This window comes from Durio zibethinus, chromosome 4 (assembly GCF_047325235.1).
Source record: "Durio zibethinus cultivar Kanyao isolate XHJ-2024 chromosome 4, ASM4732523v1, whole genome shotgun sequence".
NCBI lineage: Eukaryota > Viridiplantae > Streptophyta > Magnoliopsida > Malvales > Malvaceae > Durio > Durio zibethinus.
The window spans coordinates 31,197,170-31,224,388 of record NC_143165.1 but is presented as its reverse complement, the minus strand read 5'-3'; the positions used below and the strand labels follow the sequence as shown (position 1 = coordinate 31,224,388).

Below are 27,219 nucleotides of genomic sequence, written 5' to 3'. Positions count from 1 at the left end.
TTTATTGTATTTTGTAAACTTTTTTGTAAAAATATTTATGTTAAAATATTAAATAAAGCCCATGAACTATTCATCTTTATTTAAATAAGTCCTTATATTTTTATTGTACCTAAAAACACTGTCATTCTTTTATTTGTATCCAAATAAACCCTTACTCAAGTAAAAGTTTAATTTATATTAAGAGCTTATTTAGATATAAATTAAAGATTAAAAGTTTATTTGGATACAAATTAAAGATTAATGGCTTATTTGAATGTAAATTAAAGGATAAAAACTTATTTAGGTACAATAAAAGTATAATGGTTTATTTAAATAAAGTGATAAAGTTTAGGTTTTTTTATTATTTTAGCCATATATTTAAAACAAAATAAAAAATATTTTAATTTTTTGTTATGTTTTTATATATTTATATTTATCACATTGTTTTTTAATTTTTATTTTATTATAGTAATTTAATACATAGTTAAGTTTTATGTAATTAATTTAATATATAATTTTATAAAGGTATCATAGTAATTTTCATAAAATACTACATGTCAAATTTTCATGAAGCAATTATAAGGGTATTTTAGAAATTCAATATGTAGTTAATTTTATATTATGTTAAAATTTAATTTGTAATCTAATAAGGGTATTATAGTAAATTTTGAACAAAATGCCACATGTCAAATTTGTATAAAGCAATGGCAAGATTATTTCAACAATTTAATATGCAATTAATTTTATATTATGTTAAAATTTCATATACAATTTAATCAAGGTATTATAGTAATTTTAAATAAAATATCATATGTCAAAATTCTACAAGGCAATGGCAAGGTTATTTTAGTAATTTAATACCCAATTAATTTTATATTATATTAAAATTTAATCCTTAATTCAATGAAGGTATTGTAGTAATTTTGAAGGAAAATGTCATATGTCAACTTTTTGGGAAGCAACCATAAAGATATTTTCATAATTATGATATAAGAGACATTATAATAATTGTTAGGTAGTAGGGTCAATTTTCATAATTATGATTGAAGGGATATTATAATAATTTTAACTAATTATGGTAGGAATGTATTATAGTAATCTTTACCAATTATAATAAGAGGTATATTTTTATAATTATAAAAAGGGTATTATAATAATTGTGACTAATTATGAGAAGAGTATTACTATAATTATAATAAAAAAATATTATAGTAAATTCAAACACTTGTCAATATTATATCAAATAAATAGATAGGCATTATAATAATTTATAAGGAGATTATTTTAATAAATGTTATTGATTATTTATATGGAAATCTCTCGAGTATACTGTATATAAGCATTTGCAATGAAGAGAGATTAAAATAAAAAAGCAAAATGAGAGATGTTGCTCTCCATTTCTCATGGTTTAAACTTTTGCTCTCTTTGATTTTCCACAGTTTTCTTTTACTTTGGGTATTCAGGTGAGTTGGGTTTTGATAAAAAGTTAGGGATCGTTAGTTTTTGTTTCCGTTTTCTATTTTGGTTTTCGTTTTCAATCTTTTTTAAAATTGAAAATAAAAACATGTTTGGTAGGTTGTTTTTGTTTTCTGTTTTTGAAAATTGAAAACAAAATTTTAAAAAGATTTGTAAATTGTTGAAAACAAAAAAAATAGCTGTTTTTAGTTTTTTAAAAATAATTTGGCACTGTTATTATATGGTCACTTTTCACAAAAATTACAATTAAACCGTTATAGTGACGCTATAATTATTGTATTAATAAAATAATTTTTTTATTATATAAATATTATATTAAAAATAATATTATATTTATTATAAAAATAATATTATATTAATAAATAATGTATTATATTATTAATATATTATATTATTTTAATAATATGTTGTATTAATAATATAACAATTATTAATATAATATATTATTTATTAATATAATATATTAATAAATAATATTATAATTTATTAAAAATAATATATTAATAAATAAATATTATTATATTAATCTTATTATATTATTAGTAACAAATGGAGCTTAAAAATTTTAACCACTTTCTCTTATATTTTTTGTTTTCACATTTTTAAAACAAAAACATTATATCTACACATGTTTTCGAATTTAATAAATTAAAAATAAAATGAAAATAAAACAAAACATAAATTTCAAATACATAAAATATAAAACATAAAACTCACAATAATACCAAATGACCCCTTAATTAAAGACTTTGGCTTTGGAGAACTAATAGAAAGCGAAGCTTTGTTTCTTGTCTTTTTGAAGTATAGACACCAAACATTTGATGTTTAATTTTTGAAAGTTGGATATTTATTCACGTAATTTTTAATTTTGGTCATAGAGAAGTTGGTTGAAAGTTGTGGTAAAAAGTATGTTGACCTGTTATAAAGAAGACAATCAAAAGATGTTGAATGTAGTATTCTAAAATGCAATCAATAAAGTATTATATAAAGAGAAAAGATGCAAAGGGTAGAAAAAGATGGCAAAAGAGAAAGCAAGAAGAAAGTAAAGTCGAGAATAATGCATGTCTAATTAGATTTTTCCTTTTATATCTATAAACACTCCATTTTATTTTAGGGTTAAATTTTATTTTATTTTTTTATTTATTATTTATTTATTTAGTGAAAAATTTATAAAAAATGATAGAGACTTGATTGAAGAATGAGTGTTCGATTGGATAAAAGATTTTTTAAAAAATAAAATTCAATCCTAATCCAACTATTAAATAAACTCCTTGAAATGTTTAATCCTAATTGAAATACTGTTTGGACTTGGATTCTTTTCTATAAATTAGTTTCAATAATCACATAAATGAGTAGAGTAAAATAAACAAAAAAATCAGCAATAAAAAGTACAAAAAGGAATTAAAGGCCAAAAATACAGAAAGTAGTGAAGTTTAGATTTTTTAAAAAATCTCTACCATAGGTTTTTTAGAAAAGCTTGATTTGTTTTGAGAATTCTGAAAGCTTAGGGATTCAATTGGTGATTTTTTAGGCTAATTCTTTTATTTCTAAAACAATTTGAAAAATTTCCAGATTCTAACATGAGATTCATATTTATCAATCAAATTTCGGTAAGGTTTCTAGATTCTAACAAGGAATTCCAAAACACAGCGATTGGCATTCATTGATTTTTAAAGAGAGAGGGAGAAAAAAAGATGAAAAGAGAGAAAAAGCTGGTGAAGATTTGAAGGAAAAAAGGAAATTTGGGCTTATATAGTACGAAGAAATGATGCCATTTTTAGAAGTTTTATTTTAACAAGATCGACGCATTTTACTGTTTGGAGGTTCGACCCGAGTACTTAACCAGCTTTTGGCCCACGTTTCACTCATTGACTCGATTTGAACCGAGCTGAGGTGCTAGCCACTTCAGCTACCTGTCACCCTGCAACTGCGTCTTAACTCCAGCCAAGCTAAGCCACTTTTATTTTGGTATTTTATTTTTTTTGTTTATTTATTTTTGTTTTATGTTATTATTTTTATTTTTAAAACATTATGCATGATTAAATTGTAGGAAAATTAGAGAAAATAATTAGAAAAATATAAAATTAAAATTTTAATAAAATTTTGAAAATAAATAAATAATTATCCAATGATAAAATTTTTTAAAAATTACAAATAGTTAATTTCTATAAAATTCCTAAATGAGAAAATTTTCTAAATTAAACCCAAATGAAAAAAAAAGTTAGATTAACATTTAATAACATTAATATTTATTTTTAATTTTTTTTAAAAAATATAAAATAATAAAAATTTAATAAATTTTGAAATTGAAATAGTAATTATTCCAACAATGAGATTCTTAGAAATTTTAAATGATAAATTTTCTAAAAGATCTCTAGGTGATGAATTTTTTCTAAATTTGACCCAAATTATAAAATAATTTAGATAAAATTTTAATAAAAATAATTGTATTCTTTCCCAAATAAAAAATATAACTTAAAAAATTTTGAGAAAATATTTGATAATTATCCAAGGATGAAATCTTAAGAAAAATCACAAATGGTTGAATTTTCATAAGATTTCTAGGTAATTCTAAATTCAACCCAAATTGTGGAAGAATTTAAATGAAATTTTTAAAAAATAATTGTCATATTATTTTCTTTTCAAAAATTATGAATCTTGTAGGAAACTTTTCTAAATAAACACAAATGGTGAAAAATTTAGAAATAAAAATAAAAATAAAAAATAAATTTCGAGGACAATATTCTTAATAATTGCAAATGGATGATTATCTAAGAAATTTCTAGGTGAGAAAATTTTTCTAGTTTTGACCCAAATGATGGAAGAATTAGACAAAGAGGAAATAAAAAACAAAAATTGATTAAGCTTTTTTATGACGAAGCTTCTTTAAGAAAATAAATGAGATTCTTGAATACTCTTGAGGTAAGAAAGTATTTTTATGAATTATACCAAATTGATGAAAAAATCTTAAAAATTATTTCCAATATTAAATTTAAGATCATTAAAATCAAGACTTTATGATTATTTAAAATTAAATGATACCATCTTAGAATGGATGTTGTGGGGATGCTATAACATTCTCTACATATAACTGAACTCTTAAACTTAGTTCTGAAATACAGACCAAAACCTAATCTTTTAGGGATTCTTAGTCAAGCATAGGACATGCTTAAGAGGATAGATTCATTAGGTGACCAATCACACCTTAATAAAAGATTGGTGGTGACTCCCCTTGTTAAGTCTAGCTATAGTTTTATGGATCTATATGTTATGATAGTTTGGCGACTCCACTAGAGACTTTGAGAATCAATCCATTAATTAATTTTGAATTATCCTAATTTTTTGTTTGCTTGGTTTTAAATTATTTATTCTTTGAGTTGGTTTATGCAAATTGAGAATAAAGATATATGTGTCCCTTCACACATACTATCACATGCATGTACATCACATGAGCTCTATACCTAGGCTTTATCCTTCTTAGAAAGAAGCAAAGTATGTATACTCTCGTGAGATAATAATCTTCATAATGGCTAACAAAATATTTTCACTCGAATTGAATCCTTTTTGTTTATAGTCTATGATGGGTGAAGATTGTAGTGTCTTACTAGTTTGTAATGGACAATGATGTGAGAACAATTTTAAAAGCTTTTAGATTTAACCAATCCACATGTAGTAAAACATAAGAAGCCAATCTTAGGTCAAAGCTCTATCTACCTATCATTAGAATGTAACCCTAATTAGGACATGTAAGTGAACATTGTTAGTTTTATTTTATTTGATCCTTATCTATTATTAAGTTGTTGTATGTTGTGTATAGTATTTTAATCTAGCATCACTAACATATGTATTCATCCATATATCGTAATGTGACAAATATCAGTACGTGCATTCATACATTGCTATGCATACATTCATGTGTTTATGAATCATAGTTTGTTATGTAAAGCGTTCAATGCATTCATACATTCCTGCATATAGGATTCTTAAAAAAGTTAGGTTGAAAAGTTTATTTGCATACACATTTAGTAACAAAACATGCTAATTATGGTATAAGTTTTAAAGATAACTCTACTGTCTAATAACCCATTTCAACCCATTCACTATTAAAGCAACACCAGAGCTTGAGCCAGGTAAATAGAATAAGAAAATGCAAATCATTTGGAAAAAATAAAGAAGACCCAAGAAAAAATTAAAAGGAAGTTGAGTAAAATTTTAGAAGCCCTAAACAAGTTAAACAAAGAAAAGGTCATAGAAGAATATGCCAGCCTACAAAACCTTCTATCACATGATATTGTTAATCCACTTTATCCTTTTAGTTATGGGCCACATTAAGCCTAGTCCATACAGGATGCACCACTACAATAGTTCACATATCCTGTATGGTATACATACCTCGGAATGCCATCAGTTTCAAATCCAAAGCATTAATAGAGTTATATAAATCTTGTTTTTACTGATAAGGTAATAGAGTCAGTCTAAGGCCCTAACTTGGATAGTTTTGAGAAAAAAGAAAAAATAAAAACAAAAGTAATTAAGTCACTAGGGGACTAATAGTTGACAAGAAGATGAATATGCTTGAAGAAATGTTACGAGCAGTGGAAAGAATTGGTTTTTATGATTTTGTGGATGCTACTGGCACTATTTAGTCCCAAATGTTGTCATTCTTCCAAAGTTCAATGTACCAAAGTTTAAAAAATATGATGGTACAAAGTGTTTAATGACCAACATTATTATGTATTATAAAAAATAACTACCTAAGCTAATAATAAAAAGTTATTAATGCATGTATTTCAAGACAACCTTACTGACTCTACTGCTAAATGATATGTCTAGTTGGATAAGACTTACATTCACTTTTAGAGTAAGATGGCATGTAACTTTATCAGTCAGTATTGACATGTAATAGATCTAGCTCCCGATTACCTTTTCTTACAGAATATAGAGAAAAAGGTGACTAAATTATTTAAAGAGATGCCCAAAGATGAAATGACATAGCTATTCAAGTTTAGCTACCTTTGATTGAGAAAAAGACTATAGTGTTGATTTCATAAAAAATTATTGAAAATATTATTAAGAGTCATAAGCTTCAAAAAGAAAAAACCATTAAGAAAAAAAAGTTGCCTAAAAAGAAAAAAATCGAAGTCTAAGCTATGAATTTTGGTAGGCAACAATTCAAAAGCTATGCTCCATATCCACCACATGTTTATTGTGCTTACTGCCCTATAGTTAATAATATTATGCAAGTCCCTTACCAACCTGTTTCATAACTAGCTTACCCACTAACCTATTAACCAGACTTCAAATACCTGCATATGCATCTAGGCCTAACAACAAAGTAAGTAGTTTGAAAAGATCATGCAATAAGCAAAAAATGGCTCATATTGATCCTATTCCCATGACTTATACTGAGACATTCCCAGAACTGGTCAAGAATGATTTAGTATCTTCAGTTATTCTAAAATTATTAAAGCCACCATATCCTAAATGATATGAGGCTAATGCCATATACAATTATCATAATGGGAACATAGGTAATTCTATTAAAACTTGCCATGTTTTCAAATATAAGGTACAAAATTTGATTTAAAAAAGCTTGGTGAGCTTCGACGAATCAAGGGGGCGAAGATGTTAAGGTTGATTGAAAGTTACTTGTCATTTTGAAATTTCTTTTAGAGTAATATTAGGATTTTTTTATGTAATAAAATTTCATTTTTTATCATTCTAATAAAAAGTAAATTGATGCATTTCATTATATTTTCTCTTTCATCCCAACCACTATTTCATGCTTTATCCTATGTCCTTTTTATTCCCATTCTCAAGACAATGATAAACAATAAATTTAGGATTTAATTTTTAAAACTCATTTATATTGATCTGTGGAGACCATTTGAACAAAAGAAGTAAGCTGCTAGTAGATATGAAATAGATATGTCTTAAAGATATGTAATATTTTATAATGATCAATGAGCTTGTCTTTGTTTAATAAATGATTTTTAAAGAAAGCATTCACGTTTGAAAAAAAAATGATCATTTTTTTTTACCATTAATAAAACCATCAATTGCTACCCATTTTAAGCTCATAATGATTTTTTTTCTAAAAAAATCCTATCCAAAAATCACCCTCCATGCTGGAGATAAAGTTTAAGAAGAATCTACTTGAAAAAGAAAAGAGACAAAAGATCTCAAAGATAAAGAACAAAAAAAAAAGGTGAAAGAAGTACCTCTTTACACCTAAAAAGAATTAATGTTATGAATGATTTAGGGCAAAGTAATAAGAATTATTTTGTGAGGAGCAAGATTAATGAAAAAAGAAAAAAAGTAGTGAAATGATGTAGAATAGAGCAAAGTGTCAAGTTATATTAAATGATGAGTAATGATTCTTTGGTTTGAACCCCTTAAATATATGCTTTGAGCCTATTTTATCCATTTCTTTCATGATCCCTCACCATAGCCTACATTACAAACCTTAAAAGTTCATTTTAATTAAATATGAATACTCGAATTGAATTATCATGTATTAAGCTAAGGCATGCTTGTAATAGAGTAATAAAATCATGTAATATTCTCGTGTTTTAGAGATTGATGTGTGGAAGATATCAATAATGGATGAAGTAAAAAAAATGAAAGAATTGAAAAAGTAAAAAAATGTGAAATGTGAAAAAAATGAAAAAAAAAATGTGAAATGAAAGAAAATGAAGACTCAAATTAAAAATCCAAAAAGCCGATTTGGGTAAAAAAATTTTGAGTTGAAAGTTGGATGGATAGTTCAATATATGAAAGATAAATGTCATCTGAAAATCCTCTGAAGTTGAGGCAAAGTTTGATGAGTTCAAAATAATTTCAAAAGTTAATGGAATAAGTTTTTGAAAAAGAATTCTAGATTTATGTTAAGAATTGTCTAAATATTCATTGTTTGAACATTGTTACACCATTCAAATACTATTCTTAGTGATATGTTTTCAATTTGTTCCTTTGCTTATTTATTTTTGTACCAAACTCATTCTTGTATTGATTACCTTTATCCCAATTCACTTTATACTCTCTTATTTTTGCATTCTTAGAATAAATCAAGAAAATGTATGATTGCATTAAATTTGTCATGATTTGAAATGATAATTAATGAATAAAAATGTTCATAAAATATTCATGCATTCTTTTGAAAAGAAATTTGTGGGGCAAAAAAAAAAAAAGATAGAAGAAACCTAAAAAGATTATTTGAAAGAACACATGGGGTGACCAAGTGATGAATATGGTAATGGATTCGTTGACATAACCTATAAGTTGTGATCAAATGATGAAAATAATATAGATTAGTGGATGAAATTTATTCTAAAATTATTAGTATTGAAAAGCTAAAAAAGAAAAATATGAGCTGATGGAGTCTTAGGAACTATATTACCATAATTAATTAGAATTTCATGACATTAATGTTAGTGACATCTGCATCACATGCATTGCATTTGCATTGTTGTTTGAACAATACATATGTGTAATTTAGTGAATATTTGAATCTTGGCTGGCCCTACATTTGCATCATGTAGTAAAAATTTAAATCATGGTTTAAAGTATGACATTTGCATTATTATGAAAATCTAGATTGTTGCATTTGCATTATTAACAAAGCATTTGCATCGTGATTATGACATTCATTATATACAAAATTGAGAATTTTCATGATAAGAAATTTTGAACTTTTTAAGGAAAGCTTTTTAGGACAACATTATGAATCTCTGAATGGAAAAATGTTTTATGAGAAAAATGTTTAGAATTTTAAAAATGGTGGAGCCTTTTTAAGAAGCATTTTCAATGTTGATAATGATTTTTAAGACTTCTAAGCATAATCTTTAAAGTTTTCGAATGAGAATTTTTCAACTTTGGGGGTGAATTTATAAATTTCAGTATGTGAAACTCAAAAATTTATCAAAAGTGAATCTTTGAACTCGAATGAGAATCTTGAAAATTTTTGTAAATCTCTAAATTTTTTTTAATGGAAAATTTGATTTTGAGTATTTGAAATTTTTTTCAAATTAAAATTTTGATGGAAATCCTTAAAGTTTTTCAAATAAGAATATTTGAGTGAATCTTTAAAAATTTTGGATGTGAATCTCTAAAATTTTTAAATGTGAATCTTTGAATATTTTATGTGAATCTCAAGAATTTATCAAATGTGAATCTTTGAACTCGAATAAGAATCTTTTAGTTTTAAATGAGAATTTTAAAAATTTTGGATGTGAGCCCTTGAATTTTAAATGAGAATCTTGAAGTTTTTTCATGTGAATCCTAAAATTTATCGAATGTGAATTTTTTAGTTTCAAATGAGAATTTTTAAAATTTTGAATATGAACCCTTGAATTTTTCAAATGTGAACCTTTGAATTTAAATCTGAAACTCTAAAATTTATCGAATGTGGATCTTTGAACTTAAATGAAAAGCTTTGAAATTTTGGATGAAACCCTGAAATTTTTAAATGAGGAATATTGGGTGTGAAACACTAAAATGTTTAATCAAAAGCTTTGAAATCTTGGAAATGAATCCCTAAAGTTTTTCAAATAAAAATCTTTAACTTTTTGGTGTAAATCTCTATAATTTTTTAATGTAAATCATTAAATGTTAGATGTGAGCCTAGAAATTTTGATGCAAATCTTTAAATTAAACTTTGGATGTGAATTTCTCAAATACAAAATTGAAATCTTGCAAATATGAGTTCTTGTGAATCTCTAAATTAAACGTTGGATGTGAATCTCTCAAATGCAAAATTGAAAATCTTATGAATCTTTGTGTATTGTGAACTTGAAAATTCCTACAAATATGAGTTCTTTCAAATTTTTGTGTCTTGTAAACCTAAAAAGTTTTGCAAATCTAAGTTCTCGTGAATCTTTGTGTTTTGCGAAACTGAAAATTCTTGTGAATCTAAGTTCTTACAAATCTAAAATTTTGAGAATCAAATTCTTGTGAACCTGAAATCCTTAAGAATCAAAATTCTTGTGAAACTAAAAATTCTTGTGAATTTGAAAGCTTTGCGAACCTTTGAACTTTGCGAATCTTTGAATTGCAAACCTTTGAATTTTGAAATGGTGATTATCTGAACGCAAATTGTAAATATTTGAGTTTTAACTTGCACTATTAATTGTCGGATTACAAAGTTCCTAAATATTTTAAATTGTAAATCTTTGAAGTTTCAAGATTTTGTAATTATTGTTAAGCTATACCCATACATAATGGATGTCTATTTTTTTGCATAATTCTTGTTTCATAGAAAATGCGCAAAAAAGAGCACTTGTAAACACCTCATTTTGTCCAAGGGTTAAAATTTGTTTTATTTTATTTTTATTTAATTATTTTTTTAGTAAAAAATTTTTAACAAAAGGCAAAGACTTTATTAAAGAAAGATTGTTCGGTTGGATAAAAGGTTTTTTAAAAATTAAAATTCAATCCTAATCTAACTATCAGATAGACTTTTTAAAGAGTTTAATCCTAGTTAAAACACTATTTGGACTTAGATTCTCGTCATAAATTGGTTATAATAAACATAAAAATGAATAGAGAAAAATAAACATAGAAATCAGCAGAGAAAAATACATAGAGGTATTAAAGGCCAAAAATAGAGAAAGAGTGAAGTTTAGAATTTTTAGAAAAGCTTTGCCAGAGGTTTTTTAGAAAAGCTTGATTTGTTTTGAAAATTATGAAAGCTTAAAATCTAGAAATTTTCCATATTCCAATATGAAATTTATATTTTCTAGTCAAATTTTAGCGAGTTTTCCAAATTCTGATTAGGAATTCCATAACATGATGACCACCGTTCATTGGTTTTGAGAGAGAAAGAGAGAGAAAAAAAAAAAGAGAGAGAAAAGGATGGTGAAGATTTGAAGGAAAAAAAAATTTGGGCTTACATAGTATCAGTAAATAACACCATTTTTAGGAGTTTTATTTTGATAAGATCTGTGCGTTTTATCACCTAGAGGTCTAACTTAAGCGCTTGACCCATCTTTGACCCGCATTCCAGTCATTGGCTTCAGCTGAGCCAAGCCAGAGAGTTAGCCGCTTCAACCGCTTATCACTTTGCAACCGTGCCTTAACTCTAGCCAAGCCGAGCCATTTTTACTTTGGTTTTTTGTTTTTTTTTTGTTTTATTTATTTTAATTTTATGTTATTATTTTAATTTTTAAAATATTATGCATGATTAAATGGTAGGAAAATTAGAGAAAATAGTTAGAAAAATATAAAATAAAAATTTTAATGAAAAATTGAGACTAAATAAATAATTATCCAATGAAGAAATTTTTTAGAAATTACAAATGGTTAATTTCTATAAAATTTCTAGGTGAGTAATTTTCTAAATTTATCCAAAATGGAAGAAAATTTTAGTTTAAAATTTCAATAACATTAATTTTTATTTTTAATTTTTTTAAAATACAAAATAATAAAAAATTAATAAATTTTGGAATTGAAATACCAAATATTCCAATGATAAGATTCTTAGAAATTTCAAATGATAAATTTTCTCAAAGATCTCTAGGTGAGAAATTTTCTCTAAATTTGACCTAAATGGTGAAATAATTTAGATGAAATTTCAATAAAAATAGTTGTAGTCTTTCCAAAATAAAAAATATATATATAACTTAAAAAATTTTGAAAAAATATTTGACAATTATCCAATGATGAAATCTTACGAAAAATCATAAATTGTTGAATTTTCATAAGATATCTAAGTAAAAAGTTTTTTTTTCTAAATTCAACCCAAATGATGAAAGAATTTAAATGAGACTTTAAAAAACAATTGTCATATTATTTTCTTTGCAAAGATTATGAAACTTGTAGGAAAATTTTTTAAATAGACTCAAATAGTAAAAAGTTTAGAAATAAAAATAAAAATAAAAAATAAATTTCGAGAATGAAATTTTTAGTAGTTGCAAATGGATGATTACTAAGAAATTTCTAAGTAAAAAATTCTTTTTAATTTTGATCCAAATGGTGGAAAAATTAGACAAAGAGAAAATAAAAAATAAAAAATTGATTAAGCTTTTCGACGACGAACCCTCTTCAAAAAAACAAATGGGATTCTTAAATAATCTTGAGGTGATTAAGTATTTTTATGAATTCTGCTAGATTAATGGAGAAATTTTAAGAATTATTTTCAATATTAAATTTAAGACTATTAAAATTAAGATCTTAGGATAATTTAAAATTAAATGGTATCATCTTAAGACAAGTATTATAAGGGTGCTATAACATTTCTCATACGTAACTGAACTTTCAAACTTAGTTCTGAAATACATATCATAATCTATTCTTTTAGGGATCCTTAATCAAGCCTAAGATATCTTTAAGAATATAGATTCATTAGGTGGCCAATCACACCTTAATAAAAAACTGATGGTGACTCATCTTGTTATCTAACTATAAATTTACAGATTTATATGTTATGACTATATCTCATGAATGATAACATAAATAATCATCTATAAATACTGATGATGTGAATAGTCATATGTAGATACTGATAGTTTAGTAACTAGAATGTTGCTGACAAGATCATTAAAATATAATAATACAATAGACAGTGATGGATCTTGACATATTTTTGAAGGGCCAATTATACTATACTTTATCTTTCTATCTTTTTTTGTAAAAATTTTATCACATATATACTAATAAAAAATAATCAAGCATATAAATTGTACAACAAAAATATTACTATGATAGCATTAAAAATTTTAAGAATAACACTTTCAAATTAATGTTAAAGTCACTGAGTATACAATCTTTCAATGGCATAGGAATTTTCTTTTTTTATAATTTAAAATTAAATTAAAAAAGTATAACTAAATCAATTGTTAAATAATTTTTTTTAAAAAGAAAAATAAATATAATTTTAAAAGAATGAAATTGAAATTACACTTATATTAGATTGATGTAAATCAAAACTAATAGAATATGTATTATTTTATCATCCTACCTCCATTAATTTTTTTATAAAATTTATTTAATAAAAATAAATAAAATTTTTTTAAAAAATAAATTAATAAAATAAAAAATAAAAAATAGAGAATGAAAGAAGGTAATGGTGTTATATAGACACCCCACCTGCCTCCAATTTCTGCAACTTTAATATTATGGATATGGAAAAATATATCTCTTTTACAGCATAAATAATGCTGCGTTACGATAAACAAGTACAAGTTATAGTTCATAACAAAAATATTTACAAAATTATTCCTCGCAGCAATTTGCACCTTAGTTTTTACAACATAAAAATCAAAGTTCTATGTTGGTCCGATGTTGTAAACTACTAATCTCAACAAAACTATGTCTAAAAATTGTTGCAAATATTTTTAGTTATAAAACTATTTACAACATTAAAAATCACATTTACTATATTGTTTCAATATTTTTATATCTTCTTTTGTATAAAAAAAAATATATAAAATTTCATCTATGCATATTTCATCTTATTTTCTAGTAAAATCTTAAAACAAAAAAAAAAAGTTTAAAAAAAAACCCAAAAAAGGTTGCTCAAAATTGGATCTTAACAAATTTATCTAGCAAATTAAATAGTTAAGTGACATTTAAAAATAATAGAAAGAATTATAAAATGCAAAAAATATTATGTTGACTATGTAAACAATGAATGACAATCTTCATATCATGTTATTGACTTTAGCTTCCCCTAGGGTTTGAAGCATTCCTTGTCCACTCCAAAATTTGACAAATTGACTAAAAATGGCACGATAAAGTATAGAATACATGTTCAAGTAGAATACTCAAACTTTAAATTATATATTTTTTGGAATTCATCAAACTATATAAGTGGACAAATTTGGTCTAGTAGAAAAATCAAATTATATATAAGGATACAATGGAGTAGGCCCTCTTTCTTTGGAAACATCTGAATGAAAATTTAAGATTGTTGGGTACGGATTTTGATTTATGCACATTTTTAAAATACATTTGAATTTTTCCTTTCCAAAAAAAAAAAAAAAAAAAGACTAACAATTTCTTGAACAATCATCTCCACTTAATTCCTTCTTGTCTTGGGACACATAGATAAATCAATTGATTAGCAATTGCACACAGTTAATTTTGGTTTTATTAAGGCAATAATGAAAAGATATCAGCTTTTAATCAACAAAATACTAATAAAATGAAAGATATATTTTTTTTATAAAAGTTCTGAAAAAAAAATAGTCATACGATTTAAATCTTAAATTTATTTAATATTATTTTTTTAAAATAATTATATAAATTAATTAAATTAAATTTTAAATTATTTTAAAAACAATTAAAACTTTTCCAATACCCAAGTTCGAATTATTTTCCATTCAAGATTCCATTACAGTAAAGAGATTAAAAAAAAAAACAAAGAATAGGTATGGGAGTCAAGTAGATGGAAATCCAAAGCATATGTTTGACAAATAATCTGTCGGCCCACACCCTGATAGCTGCTTTTCTCTCTATTGTTTTCACTTTATATAAAGCTTTAATTATATGAACGGACATCGCTCTTATCAATCTGCCTTTCCTTTTACTTTATTCTTTCCTCTTATTATTATCACAACCACAATTTCAATACCCTCCTTTGTTTTTTTCTTTGGTAAGCCCTCCAATTCATTTTTTTATAATTATTCTTTTAGATCTTTTGCTTGCCAAATATTAAAGTCTTTCCATGCTTTGGATCTCTTACCATCTTTTCATTAGAGCCTTCAGGGCAAGTTGTTACTATCTTTTAATTCATAGAGATTAGGTTGATTTTTGTTGTCGAGGTTGCAATTTTTTCAAAATATAAGATTTCATTAGATATTACAATTACGATGAATTAACTCTTCTTTCATAATTATGTCTGTTTTTTTTTTATATTTTAAAATTATGTCTTATTTTTTAAAACAACTAAAACTGTTCTTTTTCATATTTTATTTTTTTTATTTTTTGATATTAAAAATTATAAAATTTTAATTATATAAAATTTTTTTAGTATATTAAAATTAAAATTTATTTTTTAAAATTTTATAAAATTCAATATATAAAAAATATTTCAGGACGAGCAGCAAATATTAATATGAATTTTGTCAGAGCTAATATTTTCGGATAAGTTTTTTTTTTTTTTTTTTAATTTAAAGAGAAGGAAAGACAAAGTGTTAAAAGTAGTTTTCAGTTCAGACTTTAACTGTCCAACCCTTACCACTCATTTTCAGTTTTCTGTCCCTCGCAAGTCACCACAGTCAGTTTCAAAAATAACAAGCGTTCAACATAAAAAATCATAAATAAAGCATTTCCAGTGCACCATTTCAACAACATCCAAGACCTCCCCTCACCAACTACAGAACACATAACAAGCTCTCCTTCTCTGTCTCTCTCTCCAAAATTAAAACCAATCTTTGCTTTCTCTCTCCAATTAAAGCCTCCACGCAAGAGAAATCATTCCAATTATCCTTGTTTTTCATGTTTTCTTTGTCACTGCAAGCTCTACTATTACTTACTATATACTTGTTATTCACTTCTGGGTTTTTGGGTTATTTGTTCTTGCTGCTGCTCCATTGATGGTTGTTCAACTGCTGTCTACATACGTCCAATTCTGTCACTATAAAAGAAGAAAGCTTTAGTCTTAATATTACTATTATTTTAATAAAGTTTTTGACTGTCTGTCTGTATCTTTGTGTGTATGTACTTGGGGAGGCTCTTCTAGCAAATGGGCATTCCTTGAATCTCTTCAGTCATGGATCTGAAGACTGGTGTTTACCAAAACCATGTTAAGGTGAGATGGCTTTGTTTCGCACATTTTTCTTAATTCCCCATTTTTTACAGCAAAACCAATTCTGTAAATTTTTTTATAAAGTTATAAGCTTTCAAAGCAAATACTGAATGATCAAAAAAGAAAAATCATTCCAGGATTCAAAAGAGTGACATTGATTTCAGGATTCTAATTGGATTGTTGTTTGTTCTTTTATGTTGTTGTAGAAGGAATCATGGAGAACAGTGTTGACTTTGGCTTACCAAAGCCTTGGAGTTGTTTATGGGGATTTAAGCACTTCTCCTTTGTATGTGTACAAAAGCACATTTGAAGATATTCAACACTCTGAGACAAATGAAGAAATCTATGGCGTTTTGTCATTTGTTTTCTGGACTCTTACTTTGGTGCCTTTGCTCAAATATGTGTTTATAGTTCTTAGAGCTGATGATAACGGTGAAGGAGGGACTTTTGCCTTGTATTCTTTGCTGTGTCGACACGCCCGGATCAACTCACTGCCTAATTGCCAATTGGCAGATGAACAGCTGATTGAGTACAAGAAGGATAGTATCGGTTTGGCACCAAAATCAAGTTTTGGGGCAAGGTTGAAATCCACTTTAGAGAAGAATAGGGTGTTGCAAAGGTTATTGCTCGTTCTTGCTTTGATTGGGGCCTGTATGGTGATTGGTGACGGTATCCTCACACCAGCTATTTCAGGTAATTATGGGCTTTTTTTCCCTGGTTTCTTGGGGTAATTGTGTCATTAACTGGATTGATTGTTTGGGTTGTGCTTGCAGTTTTCTCTGCAGTGTCAGGGCTTGAGCTTTCAATGTCAAAAGAGCATCACAAATGTAAGATCCTTCTGCCTGACACATTTACTTAGGCTGCACTTAACTGCAGTTTCTAAATATCTTCTAGGTGAGAACCAGAGAAGACAAATCATTAGTAAAATTTTTGCTCCAGTAGCTTACTTTCAGGCAAAGTTTTCCGGTGCTTTTTCTAGATAAATAAGCTATGATACAAATCCCTGTTAATTGAGTTTCTGGATTTCAGCATAGTATGAGACTAGTTTCTTTTGATTGCTTCAGTAATTCTTAAATTTTAGGATGGTTGTCTAGGCTTTTCCAAGTTTCCATTTTTTGACTCTTGGCCTTGGGTTCTTCAACAACCTAGTGATATGGCACATTATGTCTACCAACCAATTAGATTTAGTTCCCAATATTGGTCCCTCATCCCTTAAAATAAGTACTGTGTTGTGGAGCCCACGGTTTTACCTTTCACCCCAAGTTGGACTTATCGATCAATATGACTGGGGCATGTACGGTTGCATAGTCTGCTCAAACAAGTAGATTGAATTTTTTTTGTGATATTTCTACTTGCCTAAGCTGCTTTCAGTTTAGATCAAACTACTGGCCCACCTTGGAATATCGGATGTCTAAGCAAGTTTTACCAGTAAATATTCCTTTGTTACAGTAAAACATAAGCATCCACTTTCTTAGCATGCTCTTACTTCATAAGTTACAGTTCCAAAAAGAAATGACCTATTGAATGATTCAAGTTTTTTAACAAGCCAGTTTATTCGCAGCTTGTACAATTTGAACTCATTGGCTGCTGGGACTCTGGTTTCAAGTTGACAAAGAACAAGGACTCATGATCGTTGCAGTTTGGTTTTAGTTGCTGCAACTAATGTTTAATCTAAACTTTTTTTTCCAAAGTATATTAATTACACTTCAGATAAGCAATTACTATAATCCTATGAACAAAAGAATGACTAATGCTGTTGCTTCAGCTTTGGTCTCATTTGTTAAGTGATATAATGTTATATTTAAAGTAAGATGTTACATCTGAAATTGTAAGGTTTGATGCTTCATTTGTAAAAGGGTGACCATCACTCTTTTCAATCTAGAAATGTTAAAAATAAGGCTACCTTAAAATGCTTTCGGAAATTGGTTTTGGGAGAAGTTTTTACATGATTACTAACTGTATTTTGACTCAAGAGCTGGGCTTCCATATGAGTCATATTTGATTGACGAGTTGTTATACCATCTTCTTCTTTTTATATGTCATCATCTCGCATTATACAGCCTCTTATAAAGGTTCAACAATTTTTGCAGACGTGGAGGTTCCAGTCACATGCATCATACTGATAGGCTTGTTTGCCCTTCAGCATTATGGAACACACAGGGTTGGATTTTTGTTTGCACCTGTGGTTCTAATATGGCTTCTTTGCATCAGTGCCATTGGCTTATATAATATCATTCACTGGAATCCTCATGTGTATCAAGCACTCTCTCCATATTACATGTACAAATTTTTGAGGAAAACACAGAGGGGAGGTTGGATGTCCCTGGGTGGTATTTTATTGTGTATAACAGGTAGGCGTGTGTGACTGTGAGTGTGTCAGATAATATATTTGTTTTTTTGCGCAGGCATTTTGAAATAAAGAGGTTCATTGTTAAGTTGATTTACATTTTCATTTTTCAGGCTCAGAAGCTATGTTTGCTGATCTTGGACATTTTTCACAATTGTCAATACAGGTATATATCATTGAAAGCTTATTCAGGGTTGAGGATATTTTCTTTAAACTAAGTTGGCATGGTTAGAGTTGTGTTCAAGAGAAGAGCTGATTGTTGTGCCTGATGGAATTTTGAACAATTTTGTTGTTGCAAGTTGTTTGAACTGCTGAATTATGATTTTAGTTGACAATGCTATCTGAATTCCTTTTTACCTTGTGGTCTGGTTTTGGCCGGTTTTAGCCATTAAGAGAAAACCACATATCTTCAAGGAAACACATGCATGCAATTTATTTAGTTTGCAACAACTGACAATTCTTAAGTGTAAATTACAATATTTTTAGTAACTGAATACTTTTTGGTGAAATTTGGGGCTTGGGAAACGTTTACTGATGCACAAGAGAACTTCTTTTGACAGTTGCATGCATGCGTTTTCTTATTCAGCATTGAATTATACTGTGAACAATAGCTTTTATCTAATGGGAGTTGCTATATCTGCAGATTGCTTTCACCTTTTTGGTTTATCCATCCTTGATTCTTGCATACATGGGGCAAGCTGCCTATCTATCTCAGCATCATATTATCGAAAGTGATTACCGAATTGGATTTTATGTATCTGTACCAGGTATGTATTGTTCTCCTTGAAGGCTCTAAAAGATTTGGATAATAGGTGAGTTTTCAGCTAACTGGAAGTCTCCAAATGTTATTGCTGCAGAGAAGTTAAGATGGCCTGTTCTGGTTATAGCCATACTTGCTGCAGTAGTGGGAAGCCAAGCTATCATAACTGGAACATTCTCAATCATCAAACAGTGCTCTTCTCTTGGTTGCTTCCCAAGAGTCAAAATAGTCCACACATCATCCAAAATCCATGGTCAGATCTACATTCCAGAGATTAACTGGCTCCTGATGGTATTATGCTTGGCGGTTACTGTTGGCTTTAGAGACACATGGCGAATGGGTAATGCATCAGGTACGACAATGCTTCCTTGTATTGCTCTTACAACTCTTAACATAAATGTGTTTTTGGTTGCATAACGTGGGGGACTTGGGAGCATTGCGCATCTCAGCTTCATATTCTAGCCTAAACCATGTCTTTCAGCATGGAAACTGGCAAACATATGATATTATTTAGGACCCACATAAAATTGGGCTTCACTGGGAGATTGCTCTTGCTAAAATGTTATATACTATTTTATATTAATAGTATCAAGTTGAAGATTGCATTTGGTAGCAACCAGCTATTCCTAAGGATGGTTTTGGCAATCCAATATTCTGCTTGGCAGTTCTAATCCATTGTTATTTTTGTATGAAAAATATGTTGGAGGTGTATTTGGTTCAGAGACATTTAGTTACCTGTTATCACTTTTTCAGACTGCCAGAGATAAAAGTCCAAACCCTGTCCGAACTCCACTAATCCCAAAATTGCTAAGAAATGATAATAGTTGCGTGCACCCATACTAGACAAGGAGGTTTTCTGTTTGCAGCTATATCCATGGATTCGGCATCATGTCATTGCCTAGATAGGAGACTGAAGGAGGAAAAGGAAACTGATTATTTTCTACTTAAATCTCAGGAGATTCAAGATGATTTGGTTTGATATAATTAAAATTTTACACAGTTTTTTCACAAAATAATTGGTATTCGAGGCACATAAGACAGTGGAGAGCCGGTTGCTTTTATCTCAGCATTTATTATTTTATTTTACAAACCATGTTACGTATTTAATGTCTCTATCTTTCCCTGGAAAGGTATACTGAATCTTATATGAGATAGAACTTGGATCCCCTTTTTGTCTAAATTTCTACAATTAGTTTCGACTCTCTGTTTTTTTGTGGAACAGGTTTGGCTGTTATAACTGTTATGCTGGTCACTACTTGCCTAATGCCTTTGGTCATTGTCTTGTGCTGGCATAAGAGTGTGTTATTCGCAATAGGCTTTGTTTTCTTTTTCGGCACAATTGAATCACTCTACTTCACAGCCTCCCTCATCAAGTTCCTTGAAGGGGCCTGGGTTCCAATCGCCCTTGCATTCATCTGCCTGATAATCATGTGTGTTTGGCACTACGGCACACTGAAAAAGTACGAGTTTGATGTTCAAAACAAGGTCTCCATCAACTGGCTACTTAGCTTGGGTCCCAGTCTAGGCATAGTACGGGTTCGTGGGATTGGACTCGTACACACGGAGCTTGTATCTGGAATCCCTGCAATCTTCTCCCACTTTGTCACTAATCTTCCAGCCTTCCACCAGGTCCTAGTCTTTCTTTGCATCAAATCTGTCCCAGTTCCTCATGTTAGACCTGAGGAGCGATTTCTGGTGGGTCATATTGGCCCTAGGAGGTACAGGCTCTATAGATGCATTGTGCGATACGGGTATCGTGATGTTCATAAAGATGACATGGAGTTTGAAAAAGATCTTTTTTGCAGCATAGCAGAGTTTATACGCTCAGGAAGTGTTAATGAAGACCCATTGAAGGATGACGATAAAATGACAGTTGTTGGAACATGTTCTAGCCATACAGAACAGATTCAAATGAGTGAGGACGATGCAGACAACACAGAGGCAGCTGAGCCATCAGAGTTGAAGGAGATATGTTCACCACCCATAATTAAACCAGGAAAAAGAGTACGGTTTCTTGTACCGCAGAGCCCGCAGATAGACTCCGGTGCAAGGGAAGAGTTACAGGAACTAATGGAAGCTAGGGAAGCTGGGATAGCTTACATACTAGGGCACTCATATGTTAAAGCCAAGAAAGGATCTAGCCTGATAGAAAAACTTGTAATTAACTTGGGGTATGAATTCTTGAGAAGAAACAGCCGACAGCCCACCAGTGCGCTAAGCGTTCCCCATGCATCTACATTGGAGGTGGGGATGATATACCATGTTTAATCTTTCTTTTTTATGGGATACAATACAATGATTAATTTTAGTGACATAGAAATAGTATAAACGTATATGTAAATGTTTAGATTGCTGTGCAGTAGATGGAAAGCGACCACGGTTAATGGTGGAAGAAAAAGTGATCTAGCAGTACTTTTGGTTAACATGTTTTTCCTTTGTTTCTGAAATATTGCAACAAAGGCAATTTTTTTTAGGATAAATGAATGTAATTTTATTATATCCAAAATAGAACAAAGAATAAGTTTATACAGGCATGATTCTAAATATAATGAAAACAAAATAAATCAATTGAACATGGACTCATAAAGGTTCCAATTACTGCAAAGAGAGTGATTGATTGAATTATTATCAGCTAGATATTGTATTCCATGAAACGGATCACATCCTTGATGAATAGCAAGATTGATGACGAGTTACCTGTCTGTTTTCCAAATATTCCTTTATTCTTATGCATCCATATTCCATAAATGAAGGCATTCTCAACAATTTTGAGAATAGTACTAGCCAAAAGGGATTTACCCTTGGCAGTATTTTTGATCCAAGAAAACTCAAAATGCCAATTGATCACTTGTCTACGATTCTCACACAACTATAATACCTGTAATCAAATTTAGTAGGTGAATTTTACAGGTGAAGAATTTATTACCTTTGGATTCTGCTTCCTGCTGACAAAACAAGCAGTTGAGGCAAGTACGGATGCCCCATCTGCGTAGTCTTTGTTTGGCGGGCAGTTTGTCTACAATAGCCATCCATAAAATAAGAACATATTTAGGGATATGATATTTAAAACCAAATAATTCTATGCCAGTCGACCTTCCCGTGTTTGTGTCTGATTTCATTCCATGCACTTATAGTGCGATAAGAGTTAGTTAGTTGAGTTCAACCGTACCTGCCTTTCATAGTGTGTGGAGATCAGAGCAATACTAGGCATTTTGAGCACTTGCAACAAAGGCAATAAATTTCATACAGCCCAGCCCACTCAATTTTTTCAAATACTATTGAATTCAATATCGCACAAAGATATAAATAGATTGGGCTAGATTACGACAGTGTTTGGGTCCATTCAATTAGGATTAGGCAGCATTGCGTGAGACAAACCATAACGAAGCTAATTTCCAATCAGGCCCTAAGCCGGCAAAAGGCCCGCAATAACTTGGTAGTTGGAATGGAAAGAAAGGAAGCACGCCACTTTCCTCCTGTTCAATTTTTTTTATATCCAATATACGAGAAATTTTAAAAACTCTTTTCTCTGAGGTCAAACTTTGTCTGTTTGCAAAGAGCCAAAAAAAAAAAAAAAAAAAACACTCAAAATCACATAAACTAACTAATTTGTGAACAAGAAAAAAAATACAAATCTAAATTCAAATTCAAATATAAGTGTATGATTTATTAGTAAGTGCATTGAATATACTTGTTGTCGGGGGTTAATTAGTGGTCCAAATGGTATAACTATTTTTTTTTTTTTAATTAGGGTCCTTGGTAGATAAGAATATTTCAAATATTTAAGATATTTATGTTGATATGATATGTCAAGTCGACCTAATAAATTCAGTATCACATCAGTTTGATTATATTATTATTGTTTCTCATTAGCTTTTCACCTTTTACTTATAAATATAGACATTTAGGTATCATCATATTTAATAAACAGAGATATTTTTTATTTTTGCATCTAACTATCCTCTTTTAGGTTTTTTATCATTTCTTTTTTTTTCTCTTTTTTTTTTCTTATTTTCTTTTTTTTATTCCTTTTCCTCTTGTCCAAAGGGAGAATAAAAGAAAAATAAAGAAAAATAAAAAATAGATAAAATTATATTTTTCATAAATTTTTTTCTTTTTTTTTGGAAAAATCATTTTAAAAATAATAATTTTAGCTCTTAATCATATAAATTATTTTAAATTTAAGTTATAAAAAGAAAGAAAACAAATGAAATAACAGGAAAAATAGTGAAAAAATACTTGTAATGAAAAATAAATTTAATTTTTAATTAAAAGATAAATTTTTAAAAAAATTTAACTCTTATTTATAGAAAATATAATAGAATATATATTTTTTGTTAAAAAAATTTGAATTAAATTTATATAAAAAACTATAAATTTAAATTATTTTTATTTTAAAAAAGAATAATTTTAATTAAAAAAATTGTTTTTTTCTACTCTTAATCTTACACATAATAAACTTATTGGAAGATAAAAATTATCCTTTTATACTCTTAATTCTTATAGACACCAAATATAAGATAAAATGATATCATAAAATCTAATTTTATTTATAATTTTATATTATTCTACTTTTGTATATCAAATAGATTATAAATTTTTTTAAAAAAACTAAATCAAATATTATATAAATAATTTCATGTTTTATGTATTATATAATTTTAAAAAATTAATACATGTTTTATTTTTTTAATATATCATCCTATTTATAAAGTCTAAAAATCCTTGTAAGGGATAAGAACTAATGCATCCATCTAGTTCCATATTTAATCATTCGTTGCATATGGGCTTCACAATCAACTAGACGTGCAAAAAAAAAATTTTTAAAGAGAGAGAGAGAGAGAGAGAGTTATCTCTGAAGAGTAGATCAAACTTTTTTTGGTATATAAAAAAAATATAGAATATTGCTACATCACATATCATGCCTCAATCATTTACTCATCCCAATTTAGCACCGACCATGCTTGCCCCATCCATCAGTCATTTCTATTCCATAGTATAAAAGAATTCTATCCATTCCCAAAATATATATATATATATATATATTTATATTTAAATGCACAAAGTCAAAACGACAGAGATACGGCCAGAGCTTATCAATATTTTGCTAAAAATAAGAAAAAAAATACCCAGAGGGGGCGCGTAACAATTTTAACCTTTTCATGACAAAAGGATTATTCTCAATCTTTTTCTTTTTCTTGGGCGTTTATCGTCTCAAATACTAATTGAGATATTGGATTTTTTACAAAGTATGAGAAAATAAATTGTAAATATTAAAATTTAAAAATTAAATTTATTGAATATTTTCTTTTAAATATAATTATATGAAATTAAGTCTCAAATTCTAAAACATTGGATTTTTTATAAATAATAGTCACTTTCTAAAGAACCAAAAAAAAAAAAATTTTTTTTTTAGTTTACATTTAATGAATTGATTACATCAAATTTAAAGGAAGATAAGAAGATAACGCATGAATTACCAATTTCATTTTAGATATCATCTTAATCAGTGTTATTGGATATTGATCAACATTTTCTTTAAATTAATATTAGTATCATATTTTAATTATTATATATATAAATCAATAACATTCTTTAGAAAAAAAGAAAAAAAGAAAGAGGTTAAAAAGCTAATTTTTGATAGGAAAAAGGACAAAAATATGTTTTTTTTTGGAAGTAATGGACAAAAAAAATGGATAAGTTGCATAGTTATTAGATCCCGCAGATAAATAACTAGGGCTAATCACACCAACATTAATGAGCGCACCCCAGAATCTAATTATAAGAGCATGACAAATTTTTTTGTTATATTTGGCTATTATTAAATGTGTAAATAATATATTAATATTTATAAATTATTTTGATTTAATTTTGATAAAATTTAAATTTAAATCAATCATTATTGAATTAAATTTGAATTACTTAATTTTTAAAACGAGTCAAGTTTAAGTATTTTAACATTCAATTCAAGTAATTCATAAATTTATTTAGGTTTTTATATTATAATATATATTTTTATTATTTTTATTAAAAATTATTATTTTATTTATATATATTAATTTAAACTCAAATTTGAATTTAAATATAAATAATTAAATTTAAAATCGAGAATGTAAATCGAGCTTACTTTTTATTCAGTAAACGAATAAGTTTGAGTTAATCAATTTTTATTTTGAGTCGATCTTAAGTTTAAAAATTAAAATTCGATCAAGCTAAAACTAAATTTCAAACAATAAATTTTTAATCGAATTTGAACTTTTTATTGTATCAACTTAATTCGTTGGTACTTCAAATTATAGATATAATTTTTTAAAAAAAAAATTTTAATTTTATGATAAAAAAAGAAGAAGACTAAACTATGAGATGAGAAAGGACACAATTCTTTTAATGTGTAGCATACACTTTCGCACCTTAAAAACAAGAACATTATATAAGAAATACTCATTTTATATACAGTAACATTTAAGATTTCGATTGATAAATATTTTTATATTTTTAATTTTTAAATATTATTATTTTTATTATTATTATTTTTTAAGATATTTATGAAGAGGAATGATACAAAAATTCATATAAAAATCAAAGGTATCATATCTTAACAATCGAAGTGATTACATTTTATCCTCTCCTTTTTCTATCTAGTGGCTAAAAAGATTTTTTAAAAAAATATATGAATTTCTAATTTCGAATCGAGGCCTCTTATTTTGACAAGAAAAGGAAAAGTGATTACATCTTATTCTCAATATCCCATAATTATCCATTGTAGTCATTTTCCTTTCCAATTAAAACAAATATTCATGTTCATTTCGAAAAAAGAAAAAGAACTTGGGAAAACAAGGATAATGGTAAACATTTAATAATGATGGATTTATATGATAAAACGAGTTCAAAGATTTTTAAAAGGAAGCATTCCCCAATCCCAAGTCATATTCATGATTATGATAATTTAAAGTTAATATTTTTGAAGCATGCTCATTGTTATTCGTTAATATCATCACTCCATAATAGAAAAGGGTTCCGTTAACTGTGCTTGTATGTCAAGAAAAATGATTTGGTGGACAATAGTTAGATGTAGTTAGTAAATGAATATGACATGTTGGTTTATTCTTTAAGGTCGTTTGAAAAGTTTGATAGATAAATTTAAGGGAATAAAAAAATATGTTTATAAAATATTTTTTTCGTTTTGATATTACAAATAAAATTAAATATGAATGAATTTAATATATTCATAATTTATTTATTTAATTAACAAATTTTAAAATATTATTTTTGATTATTTATTAAATTTAATAAATAAATATAAATTAAATCTATTCATAAATTATTTATTAAATATTCTATTAATTTACTCTCCTAATTGCACATAAATTAATTTATTTTAAAATATTTTTTAAAAAATGGGGTGTGGTATACGTTTATGAGAGAGAGTATACATTCTTTTAGTACACTTTAGTCGATGTCATCAAGTATTAACCTCTTTCTTCATAAAAATTTTTTAAAAAAAAAATCCAAAATCGGTGCGTAAAAGATAAGTTTGGATCATTCTTTGCTGATAAGATGGGGCCCATAGATCTAGTTCTGGATAAGGACGAAATGGGCCCGCATTTTATATCTTCGGCCAATCCGTAGAATGCGGCGAACAGATAATATGGGCCCCGCAAGTGGTTCGAAATTTATAGCATTCTCCTCAGTCCTCAGTCCTCCTCCCGCAGGTCCCTATCCTTTCCATTTTCCTTTACTCTCACATGCTAACCACGTGAGAAGGCTACAATAATCACGATTTCCAACCTTGACAGGACGTGGACAGATAAGATAGTCCCACAGAATTTGGGTTCGAGGCGGGTCCCACTTTGTGTGTACGTCATTGTGAGGAAACGAGGGGGCGTTACACGTGTTTTCAAGTCCGTACGG

At 27.7% G+C, this 27,219-nt stretch overlaps 1 protein-coding gene across 2 annotated transcripts; it reads left to right on the top strand.

Moving 5' to 3' along the window:
• Positions 1-15,618: 15,618 nt before the first annotated feature.
• On the top strand, positions 15,619-21,655 carry LOC111288315 (potassium transporter 6-like). 2 transcript variants are annotated; one of them, XM_022879153.2, is made up of 9 exons: positions 15,746-16,204; positions 16,408-16,894; positions 16,975-17,028; positions 18,292-18,552; positions 18,662-18,714; positions 19,192-19,315; positions 19,406-19,660; positions 20,531-21,026; positions 21,114-21,655. In XM_022879153.2, exons 1-9 carry the CDS (start codon positions 16,166-16,168, stop codon positions 21,574-21,576), a joined length of 2,232 nt encoding a protein of 743 aa, XP_022734888.1. In that variant the 5' UTR covers positions 15,746-16,165; the 3' UTR covers positions 21,577-21,655. The 2 variants fall into 2 exon arrangements, with proteins under 2 accessions (XP_089616000.1, XP_022734888.1); XM_089759874.1 differs by having other exon boundaries at positions 15,619-16,204; positions 20,531-21,655.
• Positions 21,656-27,219: the final 5,564 nt, after the last annotated feature.